This window comes from Miniopterus schreibersii, assembly GCF_964146895.1.
Source record: "Miniopterus schreibersii genome assembly, chromosome: 10".
In the NCBI taxonomy this organism is placed as follows: domain Eukaryota; kingdom Metazoa; phylum Chordata; class Mammalia; order Chiroptera; family Miniopteridae; genus Miniopterus; species Miniopterus schreibersii.
This window is the reverse complement of record NC_138110.1, coordinates 52,286,547-52,310,976: the sequence shown is the minus strand read 5'-3', so window position 1 is coordinate 52,310,976 and position 24,430 is coordinate 52,286,547. Positions and strand designations below refer to the sequence as shown.

Sequence of the window (24,430 nt, the reverse complement as noted above, 5' to 3'; positions counted from 1 at the left end):
GCAAGCGATACTTTAGTGGGGGACCCTCGCCGAAGCGGAGGAGTGTTTGTAGGGAGCGGCTGCTGAGATAGAGGATTGGGGTCTGCATGGATGTTGGCAAAGTGGGTGGGAAGGGTGAGGGACAAGGTCCTCTCTAGGTTGCAGCCCTGCGTCTCCTCCCTACCTCTGGGCCGGACCTTTCTGGGTCCCCTTCATCCCTCCAGGTCTGGCGGAAGTGCAAGATGCGCATCTTCACTGTGGCCCAGATGGATGACAACAGCATCCAGATGAAGAAGGACCTGACCACATTTCTGTACCATTTACGTATCACTGCAGAGGTCGAGGTGGTGGAGATGGTGAGTCCCCAGGAATCACCCCTGAAGTTTTGGAGTCCTACCCACTGGGCCCTCTTTCTTCTTGGCCCCAGTACCAGTTAGGGCAACCCCAGCAACAATCAACTTACGATGCTGGATCCCTTCCCCCCATCCACTTCTTAACCTCTCACATATTCACCCAAGAGCCCGTCCGTCCATCCGTCCATCCATCCATCCATCCATCCATCCACCCATCCATCCATCCATCCCTCTCTTCTTTATAAGAATAGCCATGTCTAATAGTGCTCATGATATGTGAGGCACTGTTCTAAGTACTTTACATATATTAGTTCTCATAGCAACCAAAGAAATAGATACACTTATCAGCATTTCCATTTTATGGATTAGGGAGTAAAGGCACAGAACCATTACATAATTTGCCCAAAAATGCTCACTAAGTGGCAGAGCCAGGCAGGCTGGCTCTAGGATTACACAATACAGCCTCTCATCTATCCATCTCCTCAGTTTATTTATCCATCTACCCAGCCTTCTGTGCATTCATTAACCCACCCATATATTCATTAATGTGTTCATTCACTCACCCATCCATTCATGTATGTATTCATTCATCCCAGAAGATACTTTTTCTGTTGATTTCTAGAGAGAGTGGAAGGGGGAGGGAAGGAGAGAGAGAGAAACATCGATGTGAGAGAGCCACATTGATTGGTTGCCTCCCGCACACGCCCTGACCGGGGACATGTGCGCTGAGGTTCTGAGATGCAAGGGAACCTGCCCTTGACCAGGAATCGAACCCATGACCCTTTGGTCTGCAGGCTGACGCTCTAACCAATGAGCCAGGGCTTCATTCATCCTTTTGTTTCTTTTTTATTTCTTCCCCTTTTTCATTCACCTGGGTAATTAATTAATCCACTCATTCATTCATTCACCGATTCACATGCCTGGTCCTGTGCTGGACTGAGGAGGGAATGAGCTGCATTGCCTTCAGAGAGCATCGTTCTTGCCTCCCACAACTGTTGATGAAACTAGGTCATTGGCTAGGGGAGCCCTAGGCTGGCAGAAGGAAGGGGGCCTGCCTCTCTTCCCTTGGCCTTGCACCTGAGCTCACAGCTCATGCTTTTCCCCTCCACCCCCCCGTGCCCCCACCCTGCCTGCCCACAGCACGAGAGCGACATCTCGGCTTACACCTACGAGAAGACTTTGGTGATGGAGCAGCGTTCCCAGATCCTCAAACAGATGCATTTAACCAAGAACGAGCGGGAGCGGGAGGTGAGGTGGCCCTGGCTGGGCTCACAGAGCCTCCAGCCGCTGCCAGCTCTGGGTCTGCATAGGTTTGGGATGGCCCAGGGCTGGCACACTTCACTCAGAGCATTACTCATCGCCCTTGTTCTTCCCGTCACTGGCTCCCCCCACACTGCAGCTGCACCCACCAAGCCTTTCGGCCAGGATGCAGAGGGGCTGTGGCATGGGTCACAGACTTTCCCCTCTGTATGTGACTTCTGGGGCCCAAGGGAGAGTAGTGCATCCTAAATATGTATGGATGATGGATAAGCTGCCAGTGTGGGGGACAAGGGGTCATGTGATAGCCCCTCAGACAGTGGGTAACAGACAGATATTTAGAGTGTGGTGGATGGGTCCTGAGGGGGTAATGATGGTGAGCCTCCTATGGCGTGTGGGTGTTGAGATCTCCTAGGTGGGGGTAATGTGGGACCACTAGTCCCTTGGAGTTTGGATGAAAGCCCCACCCCAGGGAGTAGGATTCTTGGGGAAACGAATGATGGTACCTGGGAGCTGGGGACAGGTAAGCTCTCAGAGGTGAGTGACGAGTTGCCTGGGGAATGGGTGGCAGGTCCTATAAATAAGGGTGACAGACCATGGTTGATGGGTCTCCCAGGTGTGGATAATATATTTCTCAGAGAGTGGTTGAAGGATCCTCAGTGGAATGAGTGATGAGTACACATTTGAGCTGGGAAGGATAGACCTTCCAAGAATGTTAACGGGTGATAGTAAAAATTAAACATGTGCACTGACCAATCAGAGCCAACACTGGAGTGCTAACACAGGGCTAAGGTGGAGCCCTGCTGGGCCAGGTGTTATCCCTTTAGTTGCTGGATGGTGGGCCATAGGGGCTGTGGAGAGGAGTTGGAGTGGCCAGGTCAGTGGGGCAATAGCTATTTGGTATATGGAAGTAGTATTTTAACACTGGTACAGTTCCTGAAAGTGTGCACCCTAGCTGAACATCAACTCTGGTGGTAGCTTTTTGCAGGGCATGGGTGGTAACTCACAGCAGAGCTGGCACCAACTTTTGTTGCTCCCTAGATCCAGAGTATCACGGATGAATCTCGTGGCTCAATCCGGAGAAAGAATCCAGCGAACACTCGGCTCCGCCTCAATGTCCCAGAAGAGACGGCTGGTGACAGTGAGGAGAAGCCAGAAGAGGAGGTAGGCAGCTGGGGTGGTTTGGCCCCAGCCAGTGGGAGCAGAACTTTGGCCTCCAAAGGCATCATGTGCTGTCCCTTTGTTCATCCCTCAGGTGCAGCTGATCCATGACCAGAGTGCTCCCAGCTGCCCCAGCAGCTCACCATCACCAGGGGAGGAGCCCGAGGGGGAGGGGGAGGCAGATCCTGAGAAGGTGCATCTCACCTGGACCAAGGACAAGTCTGTGGCAGAGAAGAATAAGGGCCCCAGTCCTGTCTCCTCCGAGGGCATCAAGGACTTCTTCAGCATGAAGCCGTATGGGTCTGGGGGTTAAGGATTGGGATCTTGGGTGAACCTACAGGGTCTTTGCTCCCCTTGGCAGACCAAACGTGCAGAATGGGTCCTGGGCTGGCACTTGGAAGACCCAGTCCACACCTTGTCTTGGTTTCTCCATCTGAGTACTTGGGGGTCGGGCCTGATTGCTAAGGGTCAGAACTCCCAGGTGCGGGCAATGGAAAGGTGACAGGCTGGGAGTCTGGGAGAGCAGGACCAGTGTGCAGTCAGGGTGGATGACGGTGGCTCAAGTCCCTGGCCTCGCCTGCTTTTTCTGACCCCTCTCTTTTCTTCCTCTTTTGCTTCTCTTGTGTTTCCTGAAGGGAGTGGGAGAACTTGTAAGTGCTTCAGAATTTTTTATTCTCTTTTCTGGGTTGGCCAGAGTCCCTACTCTCCTCACTCTATCACGACCCCTGGATTCATGCCCCTGACCTCTGGGGTCTCTGAAGAGCCCATTTTGGAGAGGTCTGGGTTTGGTGGTTCCTGGCTCGCAAGAACTGGGTCCCAGCGGCCCAGTGCGCCTGGCGCCGACTCACCCCTCCTCAGGCTCACCGCGCCCTCCTCCCTCCTCCCTCCTCCCTCCCGCAGGAACCAGTCCAACGTGCGGCGCATGCACACGGCCGTGCGGCTGAACGAGGTCATTGTGAAGAAATCCCGGGATGCCAAGCTTGTTTTGCTCAACATGCCTGGGCCTCCCCGCAACCGCAACGGTGACGAAAACTGTATCCTGGACTTGAAATTGGAGGGAGGAGGGAGGTGGACGTCAGCGGACCTGGGCCCTGGCCCCGGGACAAGAGCTGAGCCGGGCCTGCGTTAGGATCAGCACCTCGGACAGGGGCGCCCCCAGTTCCATTCAGGGGGAGGGGGACGGCCTTTCTCCTTGACCCGCGTTCAGACATGGAGTTCCTCGAGGTCCTCACCGAGCACCTGGACCGGGTGATGCTGGTCCGCGGCGGCGGCCGCGAAGTCATCACCATCTACTCCTGAGAGCCAGGACCTGCCACCCGGGCCGAGCGCGCCCGGCCCGCGGCCCCGGAGCCCTCGCCGCGCCCCCCGCCGCTGTCACCGTTTACATACAGACCCTGTGCCCGAGCCCCGGCCCCTTTCCCCGCTGCCTGAAGTCCAGGAGGCCACGTCCGTTGGGGTTGACTCGGAGGGGACCGCCCCCACGTGGAGCCCGGAGCCCGGCAAGCGGGCCACTCTGTCGCCCCGGCTGCGCTGCCCTTTTTTCTAAGCCGGGCCTTGCCCCACCGTAGGAGGAGGCGCTGCAATAAAGGTCGGGAGGAGGCGCGGAGAGGAGCTGGGGCTCTGAGGACCCCCAGGTAGTCCGCGTGGCCCCTTCTTCTCTCCCCGCGCCCCGTCCCGGTCAGTCCCGCTCTGTGCTCCGCCGGCGCCGCTCCTGGCTCCGGGCGGGCGCGGGGTAGGCGGCCGCGCTCGGCCTTGGCCGCCGCCCCTTCCTGCGGAGCCTCTGGCGTGGGCCGGCCGAGCCTATACATAGTGTACAGGAGACATCGCGTGTATTTTTAACGTCCCCATATTTCCGTGACTAGAAGCGCAACGGACTTCTCTCGCTACTGCCGAGCTCCCCTGCTGGGGGCGCCCGGGGGCGGCGGAGGCCTGGGGAGGCTGGATGTTCCCGACGTCCGAGAGTTTGAGAGCAAAAGTGCTTTAGGCCCAGGCGGGAGTCCTGGTCCCGGTCCCTCGACACCCCGGCCCCGCTCTCGCCTCCTCGCCCTTTCCGCGCGCCCTTGGCTCCCGACCCTCCCCTCTAGTTCTTTTCGGAGATGAGGTGAGACGTGTCCAGCCTCTCTTGGATTCGCCTCCCAGCGGATGTGAGCTTCCACGGCGGCTGCAGACACGCGTGCAGCCTCTTCGCGGCTCTTATGCAAGCTGGGGCCAGGATGGGGGTGTGAGGGCGCTTCTCAGGGGGAGAAAGGGAGAAAGGCCTCGCCCCACCCAGGAAGCCCCGTCCCGGTGCCTTCGCTGGGGGAGCAGGCGCCTCTCCTCAGTCGGCTGCTCCCCCTATTCCCATGGCTCCTCGCCAAAGACTGAAGTCAGGGAGCCGGAGGGCGTTCCCTCCCCGGAGTTTCCTTTCCGGGACTGGTGAGGGAGGAGGGGGGCGACCTCGGTGTAGGTGCAGTACCCACTGGGGAGGCCCCAGCGCTGCCCCTGATGTTCCCTCCCCTAATCCTATTAGGCAGCTCCAGCCTCCGGGACCCAGTCACTTTCTCCGAGTCCCAGGGTGGGCCCTTGCTGTTTAGCAGCGGCCTCTAGCTGTGTCTCCCAGGCGCTTGGGCCTGGGGGAGGGCTGGAGTCGCCATGTGCTTTGTTCTTAGCGCCTCTCTGCCCTCCTCCAGCTAGGACTCAAGGCCTTTGGCTACTCCAACTCGTCCTTGGCGCTTCTGCTACTTCAGTCCGGTCAGAGGTGCCCTCTAACCCCTAGAGAAGGCGCAATGGCCGGGTTCCCTTCCCCCAGGGCACACTACTAAGGGGGACAGGCACTGCATGCTCCTTCCAGTGTCCTCTGGGACTGACTGGGTACAGTACCTCCAGCCCCAGGGCCCTGACCTTCACACCTAGTTAGATATCCTGCCCACCTCCCAGAGCTGGGGCTACTAGGTACTCCTGACCTCACCACCTCCCTTCCTTTGAGCCGTAGGCAGAGAACTGGAGCTGGTGCCACCTAGACTGGGTCAGGTGTGGCTGGAGGTAGGTCTGGATTTCTACCAGTTAGGCTGAGGCCCATCTGAGACTTGATGAGGGGGATGGACAGATTCTTCCAGGTAGTAATAAGAAAGTTGGAGATATTAAGACACCAGCCCCTTGCCCTGTCCCTTCAAAAGACCTCTGAGAATCACAACCTGGTCCAGCCTTCTGGGAACCTGAGCATTCGGACTTAAGTGGTGGGCTGGGCAGAAGGGGGAGGGGGCTGTATCACCACCAATTAGGGAACCAAAGTTGCACTATCTGGGTGGGCCCAGACTGGTTGGCAAGAGCAGTTTCCGTTGAAGAAAACAAACATCCCACAACAAAAACCCAAGTTTTCTGTGCTACATGTGCAATATTTGTTATGAATGTTATCATGTCATTCATCAAATTATCTTTATAATCATTGTAGCTAGATGTTTCATGTCCATCCAAGTGACTTTTATTCTGAGTGCAATATTTCAATAGCTTTGTAGTGATAACTAGTGTTGCTTTTGTTTTAGACGATCTACGTGCAGGGCAATGCAATGAAGTTGAAACCCTTGTAAATAGGAGAGGTTGCAAACCAAATCAAGAGTATTTATTACTATTAGGCCTGCCTTTAATTTTCAGTGTTTCAGTATTCCGCATTCTGCCTCAGTATTGATCTTGTGTTTTTTGTGCCAATATTAAAAGGAGAGGGTTGGTTCTTTCCTTTATTGTTGAATGCTCCCATTTAATGCTTTACAGCTTTTACTGTATTAATTTTTTAGACTCCCGTCTGCACAAAATGCAATAAAAATAATTTTATTATACCCTTCACGGCCTTAGGTGTGCTGTGTGGAGACACAAGGGGAAGACTTAGTAGGTGGGAAGAGGGTTACTTAATGTGGCTCTAGAGAAGGAGCCTAGACTCCTATTAGAAACACTGACCTTCAATCAGAGAAGAGGGATGGGCTGGTCCTCCAGGTCTGATTGCCCCATTAGTGTACTGAGTTTTGGGGCCCTGTCTTAGAGGAACAAAGGAACTAGTAGCAGGGGCTAGTAGAGAACACTGAACTAACATCATCCCCTGTACGGTAGGGAGAATGGACTAGTCAGGTTCAGTGCTATCTGCATTTTGGTCCCTAACCCACCAGGGGCCTTGTGCCAGTCACTTCACCACACCCTGATTGGGCTGGCTATTATTAAATGCACCCAAAGGCTCCTACAGGTTCTGTGACTATGGTTATGCCAACTCCCTGCATAATGGGCAGAAGAGAGGGTGGCAACTGAGATGAAATCAAAACGGGAGAGTATCCCACTCTACTGGCCAGTGGCCAGAGATAGCCTCCTGATGGTCCTGTTTTTCTTTCCTAGAATAAGAGGATGAGCCTGCTGACATACACTGAAAATCTACCACAAACAAGGATGTTTAACACAGTATTATAATTAGCAAACAGTCTTCTGCTCTGAACTGTTATTAAAGCTAACTAGGTGAGCTGAAGAGAAAGCTAGGCTTAAAAGAGGCTTCGAGGCCTGAGCATAGGTTGAGGACAAGAGGGGGCAGGCCTCACAGCACACTGAAACTAGTCAGTGCTCAGTCAGGGACCCTCACCTTCCAACCCTGAGAGGAAATGCCCTGAAAAGAGGTCCTGCAGATACAGTCACACCCAAAAAAGACAACACAGCTCTTCCTTTTTCATTTTAATTAAAAAGTAATCATCTCATCTTATTAACAACACAAGTTCCAAAGAGGGAAAAACACTATATAACACAAACAGGTCAGAACATAAAATGCTGCCATATGGGGACCTTGAGTTTTTTAAACCATTGTTTTCTTAGCCACTAGCAGGGACTCAGCTTAAGTCACCGCTCTCCATCATCCCTGCCTGGGGCCCCTTGAGACTGTGATCCACGGGGCTCTAATGAGCACCATCCCTAGGGAGAGGGCAGCTTCCTTTGGCTCCATTTAGAGCAGCAGCCAGAAGTTCTCCCTCTAATAATTTCACTCTGGCTCAAAAGTTATGAATAGCCGCTTGTATCAAGAACATGTCCAGCTACCAAAAGTCTGACATCAAAATGGTCCCTACCTCCTGCTACTGAGAAAACAGAACAAGAGTCCAGATGAAAACAAGAGATTGATTTTTAAGCCCAAAACTCAAATCAATCACTGAAAAAATGGGTGTTCAATGCCAGAGTCTAGAGTTGCCTTCTCAGAACTGATTCCATCAAACTACCACTGGAGAAAGGCTGACAGAAATATTAAGGGCGGGGGGGTTAAGAGTGGTTGCAGCCCAGATTCAAAGTTTTTGTTAAACTGCTGGTGACTGGAAAGGTTTACTCCATTGGAGATCCTCCAATGAAATGAAAGCAAAAGAAGAGAAAAATGAGAAAACCCAAAACCAATAATACTGGGTCAGGCAGAAAAACATCTGCTTGTGTGGTTGCCATGGACATTCCTAAACTCCAGAGTAGCTGAACTATAAATGCTCAAGCAGACCCCTTAACATGGGGCATGGGGCACAATGACACCATGCCTGCTAAACCCAGTCTGCTATGCAACTCTGGGCAGGAGCTGCAGACAGGAGCTGGAGCTCTGGTTGGCCTGTGAGGATGAAAAATAGACAAAGGCAGTGGCTATTGACATGAAAATGTCATTCCAAACTCAGCCGATTGGGGCTTGGCTTTTTCTCCCCCTCCCCACACTCCAAATCGAGGTGACAGAAAGACCAGAGAAACCCATGTTTGAAACCCATAAAATATAAACTGAGCCCAGACACCTATACTGCCACCCAAGCAACCCCAGAAATATTTTCTACAAAAAACCAAAAACAACAAAAAAAGATACACCCACAAATGCAGTATAAACTCTGACTCTGGAAGGAAAAAGCAACACAGTCTTGGGCAGGAGAGAGCAGGTGGTAGAAACTGAGGACATCTGATGTGACCTGGACAGGCGAAGAGAACATCTTCCAAATAACTAGTTAGAACGCAATAGGTGGGAGGCGGCCAGGGACGAGGGGGCTGGTAGTAGTTGAGATTGAGCCTCAGTAATGCCTCTGGTAAGATCCCATGGGCGCCTGTGGCCGCCCCACCTGTGCTGTAGTTTGGCTAACCAGGTGGGAAAGAGCAGGGCCACTCTGGATCAGGGTGTCCAGAGCCTTCTGTACACTTGGATTGTCAAAGTTGATACCTGTGGAAGACACGGGCCTCTGGCTAGCTATGTTGCTGGCAGGTGCCAGGCGACTGGAAGGCTGACCAAAGAGCCCTTGGGAAGAAGCCCCAGGCCTGGGGCCCATGTTCCGAGCAGATCCTGCCTGTCCCAAAATGTTTGGAGGCTGATTGCCAGAGGCCTGTGATCTTTGCTGAGGCTGGCTGTTCACTGCTGTGGAAAAATTCTGGTTCTGGGTGTTTCCGGCAGCGACTGAGGGAGATGCAGAGCTATTGGCCACAACCGTGCCACTATTGAAGAGGCTGAGGATTTTGGCCTGAAGCTCTTGCTGGGAGGTGGGGGGCGCAGCTGGAGTGGGTGTAGCAGAAGGGAGCACTTGGCCGCTCTGGAGCGGTTGGGAGCTTGGTTGTGTCTTCAGCGAGGCAGCCGAGGTCGCCCCGAGTGGTTGGCGGGAAATCGGGCCTATGAGACAGAAGAAGGAAGTATCTGGTTGAAAGTACCCTCCAAGGGCAGGAGGCTTAGCAGCCCAGGGAAGAACGACAATCACTGATCACATCAATCACACAGTACACAGACTATAACATCAATTTCCCAGAGGGGCCACTCCATGGTATGAGCTGTCTCCAGAAGACAGCCTAGGTTCCCCCAGAGAACTAAGAAAAAAGGGGATCCACATTGGTTACCAGGGAATTAGCAATACTAGTCTACCCATCACCAGATTAACTACAGGGATCAGAATTCCTTGCCCAAATCTTTTAAGTTATCATTATATCAGTATGATGGCCCACGGGCAAACACAAGGGGCGGGCTCATTTCCCTTACCCACCCCAAAGAGCCCTGGGCCTCCCACCCTCCCAACAGAGCCTGGGAATTAGAGAAATGCAGAGTCAGAACTTCACCTCGGCCCTGCCACGTAGCTCACCAGGCAGAGAGTCGGTGCTGCTCCTCATAAGCCGCTCCTTCCTCTCTCGCAGGTAGTTGATGATCTTGTCAGTCTCTTCGGCAGTGAGGTACCTGTTGTCTGCCAGCAGGTTGATGAGGCTTTGGATGGCTGGAGGATGGCCCCCGCGCACTCCTTCATCAGGGCCTCCTCGCTCTCTTTCCTGGAGAATGGCTTCATTGGCCATCTTGGCTGCTTGTCTGGCAATCTCCTCGCGTTCCTTTTCCCGGCACTCATTCTTGTAGCGCTCATAATTTCTGGCCACCAGCACCATGGCGTCTGCCTGGGGCATGTTGCGGTGCTCTGTAGGAGGGAATGACCTGAGTTATTTTCTCCCAAGACAGATTTCAGTGCCCATCTGCTGAATTCTATTAACCAAGCCTTTCTTAACCTCAAACCAGCAAGAAAACCAATTCAGTAACAAAAAGCCTTGGGATGGGGGATGGGGAGGGCAGGGGAAGGAGATGAGACTGGGAAGATAGGTGAATGGATTTCTTTGGTGGGGAATGCACACCTTTGTACAGAGCTGTCTCTTTGTGGGACTCCTAGATCACAGACTTGTAGTAAAAACCAAAGAAACATGACAGTCTCCCACAGATTCAAAAAGACCTTATGGGGAATAACCATGGAAGGCAGGCTGCAGGGGGTCAAAAAACCCTCTGTAAAGCCTGGCTCTCTTCTATGCTTCTTGGGATAGAGCTGGCCTACTGTTTTTGAATTCGTAAGTCATGGATTAAGGCCAAATTGTGACCCTAAATAACCTCCTCTCCTCACCCTTGGGCAACATAATTTACAGGTGGTGAGAAGACTTCTCAAAACTTTATATAAATGAACTCACACATCTAAAGGACTACTACTCAGAGACAAATGACCCAGTGGAGAGCCTTATGCATTTTATGGTGTAACCAGTCAGACAAATAGAGATTTTGAGTGTGGTGGGAAGAGGGAAAAGTCTGTGTTGAAAGAGCAATGAGCAAGGCATCAATTACCTGAGTCCCAACATTCTGGGCGCAAAGTACTAAAAGTCACTTCAGGGAAGGACTTCAAGGAACCTACCCTGGGCCTCTAGGAGGTCAGGGCTCCCTCCCTGTTCTCACAGTCCCTCTGCTCAGTACACTTACAAATAGTATCCCCGCTGCCTGTTGTAGTCTCTGTCTCCCATTGGAAAGCTTGGTGAAGGCAAGGATTCTATCGCACTCAGTATAGTATGCACCAGAGGTGTGCTGGAACTTCCTACTGGCAACAGCCGACTGCGCATCTCTTCCCAACTCTCCCTGAAGTGACTTCACATTGGTGGTTTGAACTATGAAATGGTGAGAGCATTTGCACTACAACAATCAGCAAATGCTACAAACCACATTTTTCCACCCAGGATTGGTTGTTAAACATTTGGCAGCACACCACTGTATATACCTATGGGCTAAATATAACATTTTATATATAGTAGGCCCAGAACTGTATCCACTAAGAGTATCAAATGAATAGATGACCATGTAAATCTCCTCTGGTGCACTTACCCAAGGGCTCTACCATATTTGAGCTGAAATATGAGTCATTTGTCCAAAACCTGCTTTTTCTGAGTAAGGCATGAAAGAATTAATGGACTAGTGACTTAACTCCGGAATTCTGACCCACTTGGGCCTCCATACCTTGTGGGGTTCCAAACATGATGTTGACTGTACAGGAACGGTGAATCTGGTGTTGTTGGGTGATGACAATAGCAAAAGGAGACCCTCCCTTGCTAACATCCTCCAAGGCTTGTGAAAGTGAAACCTCTGTGTTGAGGAAGATCAAGTCCACTACCATGCCTAGGTCTCGTACCTTCCGCCCCACCGATTCAGCATAATCTCTGTAGAAACAAACAGGATCCAGGTGAGCACTTCCTGACCATCTGCACATTGCTGTACCTCAGCTAGCTGTGTGCTCCTTTGTAGAGTTCAAATCCTAGCCCATCCAGTGTCTCCCCAGTGCTCTCTTCAGGCTCCAAGGATCTAGACAATTTTCTTCTCTTTAAACTGGCTCAGAATGGTTACATATTAAGTTGCGGGTAGCATAGTATTTAGTAGTCAGGTCCTTCTTTTAATTCTCTAGTATTGCAGTCCTTTCTTAACAACACTATCTCATTGCCTAAGACATACCTGTCTTTGGAGAGGCTGCATAACAGTGGGGAACGCATGGGCTTTCATGCTAGAAAGATGGGTTTGGATCCTAGACCTAACATTTACTTGCAAAGTTGTGAAGCTTTAGCAGATCCCTTTACCTCTTACAAATCTCAGTTTATCAATAAAACAGAAACAATATGGCTCCTCTATGTCATCTCCTTGACCTTCTCTCCAAACTAAATTAGGTCCTTGATGTATTTCTTCTCATATGCCCTATTGCCAATACATCTGCCCAACCAGGGTGTTAGCTCTATAAGAGGAAGGGGCTATGTGTGTTTGCTTATTACCATTACAGCTCCAGTACCTAGCATCTGCCATACATACAAAAAAACTGCTGAATGAATACTCACGTTCCATGATTATTATGAAGATTAAAAATACTTTATGTAAAAAGTGCCCAGCATGGGGGTAGTACAGAGTAGGTGCTCAGAAAATGATAGCTATTATCATGTGTTAAATGAACAAACAAAAAAACCTTATTTCTACAGTTAAAGCAGCATCTATTTCTAAACAGGGGGCCCAGAGCTTGTGAACTCTGCCCGCTGCTTGGTGTCTCAACACCCATTTCCCTAGCCTCTGCCTTGAAATTAGCTCTTTAACCCCAAACTGCTAGAAATACATGAAGTTATTTACTAATCACCTAGGGAAAGAACACATAGCTACTGCCAAGCCTGCAAACTGCTATACTCCCTTCTGCTTCTCTGCTCTGCTTCTTAAAGGAAAGAATGTGAAACAGAGGTGGAGTAAAACCATGCTATGAACTCTGGACTGACTAGCATGGTTACCTAACAGTTCTGCAAGGCCATGCACTTCACCAAAAAGGCTTGGTACTCAGTTGACAAATGCAGAGATGTACCTCCTGAAGTCTTGGGGATTCAAGGTTGTCCCATGAAGGTGGGCATCTACTGCTTTGCCTGACCAGCATATAGTCTCACTTCAATTATCCTCTGGGAAGGCATCTCTCTCAGTTTACATGGCTCCACAGGACTAATCCCACCTTAAGCTCTAGGTATGGGCATATAACCTAGCCTTGGCCAATTAGGGCATCCCAGCACTGCTGGCCAAAGTGATTAGTCCAGCAATGGGAGAGCCAGGTCAGTCCAATGACAAACAATTACAGGACTATAGGTGGAAGCACTGGAAAGGAGACGTTCTCTTTCCACTGCATTTGCTAAGCCAGGAAGATACATGCCTAGGGCCAGCACCATTCTGCCTTTTCAAGTAAAATGCCTGTCTGAGAATGAAGGCAACACAGAGACCAAACCCTGGATGTGGCCATACCTGAACTTCTTAGCTAAGCAAACTAAAACTAAAAATTTCCCTTTGAGGCCTAAGCTATTTAAAAAAAAATATATATCTTTATTGATTTGAGAGAGAGGAAAGGAGAGGGGGAGAGAGAGAGAGAAACATCAATGATGAGAGAGTCATTGATCGGCTGCCTCCTGCACGCCCCCGACTGGGGATCAAGCCCACAACCCGGGCATGTGCCCTGACTGGGAATTGAACCCCGATCACCTGGATCCTAGGTTGATGCTCAACCGCTGAGCCATGCCCGGCCGGGCCCTAAGCTAGTTTTTAATGGTTTTTTTGTCACTGAAAACTGAAAGAACTCTGGCTCAGACAGCATAGCAATGCCAGAATACACAGACCAAGTTCAGTGGGTAAGACTGCCAAGAGGGAGCCTGAATTTCAATTCTGACCCTTCCCCTTACTCAGGAGAAATATCCAAAGGATTCTTACTTAGTCTGCTTGTTGACCACAATCACAGAACAATCAACAGGCCTCTCAGCATCAAAGCGTCTCTGGATTTCTTCAAAATATTGACGATAAAGTTCTTCTCTACGTCGTTCTTCACGTTTCAAACGCTCTGTAAGATAACACCAGGGAAAACTAAAATATGAACTGTGCTTTCTATAAAAATAAGTCACAGGCCTTACTTTGAATCCTGAAGTACCTGTAGGTGAAGGTCATTAACACATACACTCTCTCTCTGTATTAATCCTCTAGACTATCTCCTAAAAATAACCATCAGTATTATTTTTTTACGATAATAAATTCATTGAAATGAAATAGTTGGGTTAAAGAGCATGGTCATTCTAATGCTTCATCTGATATATACTGCCACATTGACCTCTAGACAGGCTCTTACTAATTTATTCCCTACAGGGGTGAATCACCTAGTGCTATTACTCTACATCGGGTTTTGCCATTTAAAAAAATTCCCACTGGCTTGACAGGTAAAGGATGGTATTTCATTATTATTGTAATTTGCATTTCTGGGACAACTATTTAAGACCCTTTACTGACAGGTACTTGTAATTTGCTTTTTTTGGAAAAAGAAAAATAGTAAGTTTTATTACGAATTAAAAATGAGGTTCTTAACTCGACTAGGTATGAAGCAACTTAAAAATCTTTAAAGATGTACTGAGAAAACCAGGCTTTTAAAAAACATGCTTGTCTTTACCTAAAAAAAAAAGAGATGCTGTTAGGTAAAAATTATAAATAAGACAAACAAAAAACCCTCCAAGCCCCAAGCCGCACAGATAATACAAGATAGTTATAGTTATTTGTTCAATGGGCAAAAAGCAAGCAACCTCTTTAGCTCCAATCTTTTATTCTTATTGCTGGAATTCCATATTTATTTTTTTCTTAGATGACTAAGCCAGATGATACTAATTTGCATTTAAAAATGCTCTTGCCCAGCAGTTGAGCACTGACCTATGATACAGGAGATCAAGGTTTGATTCCTGGTCAGGGCACATGCCTGGGTTGCAGGCTTGGTCCCCAATCCCCGGTGGGGGCTGTGCAGGAGGCAGCTGATAAAAGACTCTTTCATCACTGATGTTTCTCTCTCTCTGACATCAATAGACATATTTTTTTTTTTTAAAAAAAGCTCTTTACATATCAATGGGCTATTTGTATTTCTTCTTCTTTCTGTGAATTGTTTGGCCAAGTCATTAGCCCCTTCCAGTTGGTTATTAGTTTCCTCTTTCTTTTGTAAAGTATTCTATCAGTAATAGAAATAAACTGTTCTTGCTATTTTACCTTTTGCTCGAGACTGACTTTCTGGACCTGGAGGACCTCGTCCATCAAAGCTATCCCTGTAACGGTCAAAGTAAGAGTCATCCTTTCTCCTGCCATAGTCATCCATTCGCAGGTATCGGTCATAAGAGCTTTCTCTCCTGTAAAATTAAAGAAATTAGCACAAAATTAAAATTGTCCTATCCTGCAAAAATCAGATACAGAGAATTCTTCAAGACCCAGTCCCCTGTGAGGAAGTAAACATAGTAAGGCATAGGACTCTGGGATTAGACAAACAAAGTGTGTATAGGAAAATACTGCATGTTCGGTTCCAGAGGTGCAATAAAGCAAGTATCACAATAAAGTGAGCTGTAATCTTTTTGCTGGAGGAGGGTCTTGCCTTCAATTTGTGAAGCACAATAAAATGAAGTATGCTTGTATCTGGGACTCACTGCTCATTAGCTCTGTGGCTGCGAATGAGTTAACCTGCCTTGCAAAATAACTGGATATACAGAAAATGTTCAGCATAATTCCTGATATAAAGCAAACACAAAATAACTGGTAGTAATTATTATTTTTTGTTAATCCTCACCAGAGGATATTTTTTCCATTGATTTTTAGAGAGAGTGGAAGGGAGGGAAGAAGAGAGAAAGAGAGAGAAAGAGAAAGAAAGAGAAAGAGAGAGAAAGAGAGAGAGAGAGAGAGAGAGAGAAAATGTCGATGTGAGAAAGACACATTGATAGGTTGCCTCTTGCACTGGCAAGGCCAGGGCTGAGGATCGAATCTGCAATCCAGGTATGTATCCTTAACCAGAATCGAACCTTCAACCCTTGGGTGTGTAGGTCGATGCTCTAACTACTGAGCCACACAGGCCAAGGCCTGGTAGTAATTATTGGTATTAGTTTTGAGGAACCATTCCATGCCCACCCTTCTCCTCTCTCTTTCCCTGTGCTTTTTAAAATTGGTGGTTAAAAAATAAAGTTCGTGTATATGTATACACATACTTTATTTTATACACACACATATGTATGTATATACATATACATACAATAATTTTTCATCACCCTGATCAGACACTCTGAACAGAAACTCTGTACCCATTAAGAAGTATCTCTTCATGCCCTATTCCTATAACCTCTAATCTACTTTCTGTCTCTATGAATTTGCCTTTTCTAGATACTTCATGTAAGTGGAATTATATGATATTTGTCTTCTATGTCTGCTTGGCTTATTTCACTTAGCATAATGTTTTCAAGGTCCATCCATGTTGTAGCAGGTGTCAGCATTATCTTCCTTTTGATGGTTGAATACTATTCTATTGCATAGATATACTACCTTATGGTTATTGTGAATAGTGCTGCTGTGCACATTCATGTACAAGTGTCTGCTTGTCTCTTTCCAATTTTTTTGGGTATACTCAGGAGTAGAACTGATAGATCAGAGTAATTCTACTACATTTATAACTTTTTGAGGAACTGCTAAACTGTTTTCCATAGTGGCCACATTTTTACATTCTTATCACCAATGTAAAATAGTGTTCCAATTTCTCCACACCTCACCAGCATTTGCTATTTTTGTGGTTTTTTGGTCTTTCAAATAAATGATTATAGCCATGCTAGTAGGTATAAAGTGGTAGCATTGTGGCTTTGATTTGCATTTCCCTGATGACTAAGGATGTCAGGCATCTTTTCTCATATTTATTGGTCATTTGTGTATCTTCCCTGTGCTTTTGCACTGCTAAAACAATTTGCACTTCATCTTTTTTCCATTTGTACAATGTTGTTTTTAATAGGCCATGGGGAGAGACCCAAATTTGTTCGTTAAAATACTTACTGAGCAGCATATCTGCCATATGAGAGACACTGGAGATATAAGGCTGATAAAATCACAGTCCTTCAGGGCTTTCAATTAGTTTAGCAGAACACACATTAAAAATACTATTACAAAAAAACCAAGCAGAAGAGCTGTACATGTACCTGTACATGGGATCTCGGGAGTCTCTCATATCTCTGTATCTGTCGTACATGGGGTCTCGGTGATCTCGAAAATCCCTAGAGTCTCTTAGATCACGGAAGTCTCTAATATCTCTCATGTCCCGAGCATCACGCATACTTCTGCTGTCTCTGTGATCCCGAATGTCTCTCTCTCTATGGTCCCGCAAGTCTCGGGGGTCTCGCATGTCTCTGCTATCCCGGGCATCTCGACCATTTCTGCCATCCCTGGGCTCTCTCCTTGGACTTCCTCGAATTGGGGATCGATCACGTCTTGTATCTCGACTGTCTCCAAAGCCATATGGATCTCTGTGGGAGGTAGCAAGAAGATGTTAAGACAAAGAAATTAAAGGTAGCTAACCCTTCAGCTCTTTATTAGAGGAAGCCCCCACCCTCCAAGCGTTTTTTTCTATGAAACATGGTAGCAAAACAGTGAGAACATGACTAAAATTTTAAGGGCAGTCATCCATCTGTTCAGTAAACAAAGACTAGTAGGTTCTACAATCTCAAAAGATTAGGGCAAAGAAAGAATGTATGACCCAAAGCCCAAAGTTTTGATTGGGGCCATAGTACTTATCAGGCTTCAGGGAGTAAGAAATTCAGCATTCCTTATGCATGCCAATCTACCATCTCAATCTCAACAGGTTTTCAAGGTAAAAGTGTCTTTTCCCCAGAACCTATTTTCTCCCACCAGACCTGTTTGAAAGAGATTTTAAAAGGGGGAAAAATTGGGGACAGTCAGGGGCAAGACTCATGGAGAAAAGAAGAGCAAATACACAATTTCATACAAAGCAACAGTGATCAAAAGAGTTGTCCTTGAAGTGCAGAAAAACTTCACTTAAAGTATCTAGCAGGATAATCAAATTAAGGGAAAAGAGAAAAAGTACAAAGATACACACAGTAAAGACATTCAGTTTGTCTCTCAACATAATTAGTGGTCTCTCTCAATTTGAGGTTTATAAGAATCTAGTAACTTTTTTGCCAAGGTTTGTTTGTTTGAATCCTCACCCAAGGATATTTTCTCCATTGTTTTTTCAGAGAAAGTAAAAGGGTTGCCTCCTGCACATGCCCCGACTGGGGATCGAGCTTGCAACCAAACCGAGGTACATGCCCTTGGATGGAATCAAACCCGGGACCCTTCAGTCCGTGGGCTGACGCTCTAATCACTGAGCCAAACAGGCTAAGACAAGGTTTGTTTGTTTTTTAAACAATGTTTGAAGTCACAGATATGTTTGGCCCTCTCTGATTCAATATTCTTCATGAGACAGGCTACGCCACTGGAAACTTAATCTCAACATAGCTAAAATTAAACTTCTTACTCAACCCACTCAGTCCCATTCCTGACATTTTCACTTCTGCCAAAAATCATCTTCCCAGTTACCAAGGTTTAAGTTAACTTTGATTCTTCCTTCCTTATCTCCATTAAGTCACTTTAATACTGTTTGTTCTTCCTCTTCACTGGTTTTATAAATTCAATTCAAACCCTTAGGCTGGCAACAATAAATTTCCAAAAAACAAAACAGAAACCAACCTTCCAGACTTCACAATTCATTCAACACATAGACAAGATTAACCACCCAAATTACGACATTGCCCATCACAGCTTGACTATCGTATTTTTGGGCACCCCTCCCTAACAAATCTGGCCCCTTCCAACTGTTACTTTTCCTCCATTTCCTAATTCAATTTCCTCAGTTTCACTTAAGCTGTTCATAAGACTTATCTCACACCAAATACCATAATATTTCTGTTCATACTGTTTGTTGACCTGGAATATTTTTGCTGCACTAATCCAAGTATCACCCAATCCTCACGGGCAAGTTCACGTCCCATGTCTCCCAAGAAGTCTTTAATCTCCCTAGAAACTGCTGATGATCTCCTCCTGCTCAACTCTTAGAGCACTTACTATTTCTATTATTCATCTTGATCTAGTATTTACTCTTTTCCAACAATATCTTTTGTTTTGGCCCACATTTAAGTATTACCTCTTCCATAAAAACGGAACTTGATCTTGCCCAAACAAATATGTTCCTCCTTTAGTCCTATCCACCTCAATAAATGCTATATCCACCTACTCAGTTACTCAAGCCAGGAAACTGGATGTCATCCACTCTTCTAATCACATTTCCAAATTTCATTCATTCTTTTTCTGAAATTGATATCCATTCTGTCCACATTTCTTTACTTCCACTGGTACCACTGAAGGTCAACCCATAATCCTCCCTCCCTAAAATCACAGCAAAGGCCTTCTAAAGTAGTTTTCCCATGTCTACTCTTGCCTCTTTTCTAGTCTTTCTTCAGATTCTAGTGATTTAAAAAATATGTAAAATCCTTCAGTGGTTCCCCACAGTATTTAGAATTCAATCCCAGATCTCTAGTTCTAATGAGATCCTGCATGGTCCTTGGTTCCTGTATTCTCCTACCTCATTTCATCCTATCCCCAGTTTACCGCTCTCTTGCCATACTGGCCTTCCAGCTACTAGCCAAGGTTTTTCCTGATGCCTTTATTTGAGCAGCAGGCATGAATGCATACTCATTTTCTAGGTCTCAGCGTAAAAATCTTATTCCCTCAATTTGTTAGTTTAAAAGTTGATCTTCTGCCCCTAAATCCTGGCCACACACATCCTCTCATAGCACTTTGTTTTTACTTGTCTGTACACTCTACTAGACTAAGTCCAAGAGGGCAAGGGCTATCAGTGACTCTCCACTATACTTGGAATGCAGATGCTCCATGAACACACTGAATCTTGCTCCAGCACATATTTCTATTACTGTACTTATCACACTGTTCTGTAACTATTTGTTTACTGGCTTCCCCACTAAATAGTAGGAGGCTTTGTATCTCTAGGACACAGCACAAAGTTTAGGAAATGTTTAATTAATTGTTCAACTAAACTGTAAGCCCCTCAAGAGCAGAAGCCATGTTTTGTTGATATTTTTGTCATCTACCACGATTACACGTTAAGCATTCATCACGATGCCATCAGCTTGGTAGAAAACCCCAATTTCATTTCATCTACAGGCATAGCAAAAACAATTTAAACAACAACTTTGCTTGTATGAAAAGTCCTTGTCATATATTTTAAGGTTCACAAGAACTCCTGATTTGTGGGCGCAAACATATGGGAGACCAGGGGATTTAAATGAGGACAGCTAAACATTTTTTCTATTAGAATTAGAGACTAACCAAGATTCTTACTTCAATTTATCTTGTCATATAATCCTCCTAATATGTATAACATCTGATATAGTGTATAATGTGGGCAAACAGAATCCAATGGGAAGGGACAACTATAAAGTATTTTTGGATTAATGATGAGCAGATAAACCTGCCTTGGGGAGCAGTTAGAAGTAGTCATTAGAGGTGGAATCAGATTTCAAGTGTTCTTGGCAATCAGGGCTGAGAGAGATCATGAGCTTGACAGACCACAGACCACACACAAAGCCTTGGGCTGGTGGGAATGGGGGTGGGGATGCAGATAAGAACACCGTATTATTCAGTCTCAGGATAATTATAAATGCCATATTTGGTTCTCATGCTTTTGAACCCACTGAAATACCTTACCTGTCAGAGTCCATTCCTGGAGGTTGACCATAATCCTAAATTCCCAAAGCCTGGGTTCATGCTTCCAGTTTGAGAAGGCAAGCACTCCCCCCTTCCCTCAATGAACCTGAAGTCCATGTGCAACACAACTACTAATTCCCTCTCAACTGCTTTCTGGTAAAAATGTAGAAGAAATGATATTTATTCACGAGGGGGAAAAGAACCAAAGTGGTGGAAGTAGGGATAGAGGATAGTAATTCTCTAAAATGAAAAGGCAAAAAGATGAGTAGCATGGCAGACTGCTGTTCTTCTGAAGACAAAAACAAAAAACCCTTTAGGGTGACTTCAGGACCCAAACAAAGAACTTCCCCAGGACAAAAGGGCTCCCAGGGCTCCTGCTGCTGCCCCCATCTTTCTCAAAGCAAGAACCAGCTATCAAAAGGGTGGTATAGTGTGCAGAATTCAGAGTGCCGCAAGGAGGAAGCCTGCTGAATGAGATGCATGACCTCAGATAACAAGCGGGTTACAAGCAAGTTTCTGGAGCACAATAAGGTTCAAAATATCATCCCATGGCACCAGAGGTGTTTAACTGGAGACCAAATGCAGTGTACCCTCATGTACCAGGTCACTAGAGGCTAAAAAGAAACTAAAAAGTGGTTAAATAACTTTCAGCACTGGAGTCCACAAACTGAAGGCAGGTGATAAATGTTACTAAAATTCTATTATATGTTCTTCACCTATTTAGCAGGGGAAAAATAGTCAAGTTCTCTTTGCCTCGAGAAATAGAGCCATCATTTGGAAACATTTGAGAGGTAAGAAAGGGATGGGTGAAGGAAAAAGCCATGTATGGCTCAGATGGCAAGTGATGTGCTTCTGGTAGAATTACTTTTCTTCCTGGGGACTAAAGGAGTAGTGTAGAACACTATTCATTTGAGAGTCTACAGAGTGAGAACTGATCGTTGATCATCTTGAAGACTGAGAGGGGCTCTGAACTTGTCTTCGGCTGGAGACTGAAGCTTTAAGCGCAGGATGTTTTCCTTTCGCCTTGGCTGTACTGAGGAATCAGGGAGGAAGGCCTTTGTCCTCTTCTTTGTCAACATCTTTTTGTTCACTGTAATATTTTCCTTGGGAGGTCCAGCCTTTTTCCCCCCCTGAAGACAAATCCTTCATCAGCTCTTCATACTTCTGTTCTGTCACAGATACTGTCCACAAATATAATTATCTAAATGGCTGGATGCTGTGTGATGTTGATCACCCACCATGATGGCTTCATGCTACTGTCATAAACGAAGACAACAGACTTGTGCAGAATTTTGCTGGTAGGTGCACAGAGGATATGGGGCGCAATGAAACATACCTCACAGATCCAAATTTTATAAGTGCCCGTCTTTCTCCCCAGGAAGCACTCTGATGATTTTCTCAAGCACAAATATGACTTTTCTGGTGGTAGAGATGGCACGCGCTGAGAACTGATGGCTCTTCTTAAGTGTTAGTACAGAGATAATTGCAGCCTGGAGTCTTTGTGAGTCCCACCTAAAGCTAGGGCTGTTGCATACCCAAGGAGCAAGCAGTTATCAAATGAATTAACACTGTGGATAGGTAGAAACCATTTCAGGCCATATAAGAAACTTGTCTACAGCTAGGTTATTTCGGATGAACCTAGTCCTTGATGACTTTCACTGAAGAGGCACCAGTTCTAAAATCCTTAACAAAAATATGAGGAAAACTCTGCAGAATTTTTGATGTAGATTAATTAATTCTATTTGCTCTTCTTCAGGTCATATGGGAAGGATGAAGAAATACAAAGTCTCACTTGGAAGCCACATCTGTGTAGGAGTATGCTTCAAGACTTGGATTATCAAGGTGTTGAGCTTCAGATGGAAACCGAGGACATGTGAGGTACAACCAGAATCACGGTCCAGTCTTTGAAGAAGGCCTAATGCCTAGCACCAGTGCTAGGCTACTTGCAGTGGTAACTATGTAATATACTCAAAGGAGTCAAATGAAGTGATCCAAGGGTTAAATGATGAGAATTCAGGATGAAATTTGATCCAGAGCAGGGATGTCTGATGCAAAGTTCTGTGCCTGGTTGGGCCGATATTGTTAGAATTACACACTGACAGTTGGAGTCATTAGGGAGGCACATTACTGAACCGAGAGCAACGCCAGCAGAACTGTGCCTTACACAGATATTTGAAGAGGTGATAATCCTGTAAAAACTCCCAAAGATACCTAGGTGCTTTGACACTCAAGGTTAAAGTCCAGCAAAACAAGGTGTTACAAAGGTCTTGCCAGCATGCTTAGACAATTTAAAAGTAGCAGCACTGAACACAAAAAGGTACAACTTAAGGGAAATGTTTCTCATAGGTACAGTGATTCCCCTGCCATGTGAATAATGCATTCCCCATGGCTGGGAGCACATGAGAAAATTAGGGTTGTCAAATGAAGGTAGTATGTTTCTTGTCAACATACTGGTACATTTGCAATTCAAGGCGTTGACTATAGGCATGTACCTAGAGTAATGTGATATACACTGTTCACCCTCAGAGAAATGATCACCCCCTTCCAGGCTAACTACTCACACATCTTGCCTACTTACTGCATTTTATTTCTGCCCTACTGGTATATCTTAGGAGATAATGCATGGCAAGATCAGGGCAATGATCAAAATGTTAATGTTCTATTTTAAATACAATGTTTACAATTTGTTTGGTTGTAGGTTTAAAAAATGTTTAAAGATAAAAAACTGGGACTCTGCTCAGGTTTTAGATGCAGCTCAGAAAAGATTTTATTAAATGTGAACATCCCTCTTCCCTGAACCTTATTAAACATGACTGTGTGAAACTTGAGCATGTTAAATAACATGCTGAGAAACCTACTTAGGGACATATCACCAAGGGGAAGACTGATTCTTAGTGGAATTTAAATTAGCCTAGTTGTCCCATCTATGGACTGTAAATAAAGCAAAAAGCCACTGCCCTATCCACACCCTAAACCACCACATTTTAAAATTTATTCCTGAGGAAGGTGATATTTTAAAAGGTATATAAAAATCACATTTATTTATATACCTGGTAAGGAGAACATTTTTAAAGGTCCCCTACAATGTTGTCTGTATGTTGGTTTTTTGTTTTTTTTTGAGGGGGGAATATTATTTTTTTAAAAAAGCATAAAGCTATTTCTTCCATTAAAGATAAAATTATGGATCTGCATTTTAGCTTGGTATAAAATTAATCTTTTAAATTTAATGCCCTGGCAATGGCTATATTGGATTCCAACAAGGGGAGTTGGTTATTTCCCCAACATTGCCACTGTTTGTTGCAAGTTACAATCAAGTGGTAATGTTTAAATCACTTGGTTAAGTATCGTAAGTAGGAAGACATAAAATATTCTCAATTCATAGCACAAATAGAAGCTACACTGTATTCTGCAATGTACCCCTCACCCCTTTTCTGTCTGCAGAAACACAGACATTGATCCAGAGATCATAAACATCACGGGGAAAACAGAATGGGGGAGGATTTTACTAGTGAAGTCAGTGTCTTTATATTTACCAATGCCACACTCCTTCTGGTAAGCTACCTAGTTAAGCAAAACACACATTAGAGCTCCTTGGAAAGTGGATACACACAACGTCTCCTTTCAAGCCATATGGCAACCACAGCTTCCAATGGGAGTCCCATAGTTCTGACCATTAGATGATGCAAGTTCTTAGCCACCTGTATTCCATGTTTACTGGGGCAAGAGATGCAACACAGATGGGACTGCCCCAAATCTGCAGCATGGTTAGATGCAGCATAATGGAAGCAATTATATGGAACTGTTGAAGTTCTGTAGATTTGTTTATTTTCTTTAGGATACTTACACATAC

General features: G+C 46.0%; 2 protein-coding genes across 8 annotated transcripts in view; one reads left to right on the top strand and one right to left on the bottom strand.

Moving 5' to 3' along the window:
* The window catches only part of SLC12A5 (solute carrier family 12 member 5), a gene marked incomplete at its 5' end in the record, with an annotated part of 37,897 nt that extends 31,324 nt beyond the window's left edge, over window positions 1–6,573 (top strand). For 2 of the 4 annotated variants that reach the window (XM_081149792.1, XM_081149794.1), the window contains 7 exons: window positions 204–335; window positions 1,473–1,580; window positions 2,631–2,753; window positions 2,845–3,044; window positions 3,386–3,400; window positions 3,651–3,784; window positions 3,958–6,567. In XM_081149792.1, the coding sequence (XP_081005918.1) occupies window positions 204–335; window positions 1,473–1,580; window positions 2,631–2,753; window positions 2,845–3,044; window positions 3,386–3,400; window positions 3,651–3,784; window positions 3,958–4,049 (804 nt within the window). In that variant the 3' untranslated portion in view covers window positions 4,050–6,567. Of the gene's footprint in view, window positions 1–203; window positions 336–1,472; window positions 1,581–2,630; window positions 2,754–2,844; window positions 3,051–3,385; window positions 3,401–3,650; window positions 3,785–3,957 lie in introns of all 4 variants that reach the window. The other 2 variants (XM_081149795.1, XM_081149793.1) reach the window with 2 other exon arrangements.
* An 845-nt stretch (window positions 6,574–7,418) lies between these two features.
* Window positions 7,419–24,430, bottom strand: part of NCOA5 (nuclear receptor coactivator 5) — a 29,772-nt gene continuing 12,760 nt past the window's right edge. For 2 of the 4 annotated variants that reach the window (XM_081149799.1, XM_081149798.1), the window contains 6 exons: window positions 17,001–17,324; window positions 15,049–15,185; window positions 13,744–13,870; window positions 11,491–11,690; window positions 9,801–10,144; window positions 7,419–9,363 (listed from right to left, as the gene is read on the bottom strand). In XM_081149799.1, the coding sequence (XP_081005925.1) occupies window positions 9,316–9,363; window positions 9,801–10,144; window positions 11,491–11,690; window positions 13,744–13,870; window positions 15,049–15,185; window positions 17,001–17,203 (1,059 nt within the window). In that variant the 5' untranslated portion in view covers window positions 17,204–17,324 and the 3' untranslated portion in view covers window positions 7,419–9,315. The remainder of the gene's footprint in view (window positions 9,364–9,800; window positions 10,145–11,490; window positions 11,691–13,743; window positions 13,871–15,048; window positions 15,186–17,000; window positions 17,325–24,430) is intronic. The other 2 variants (XM_081149796.1, XM_081149797.1) reach the window with 1 other exon arrangement.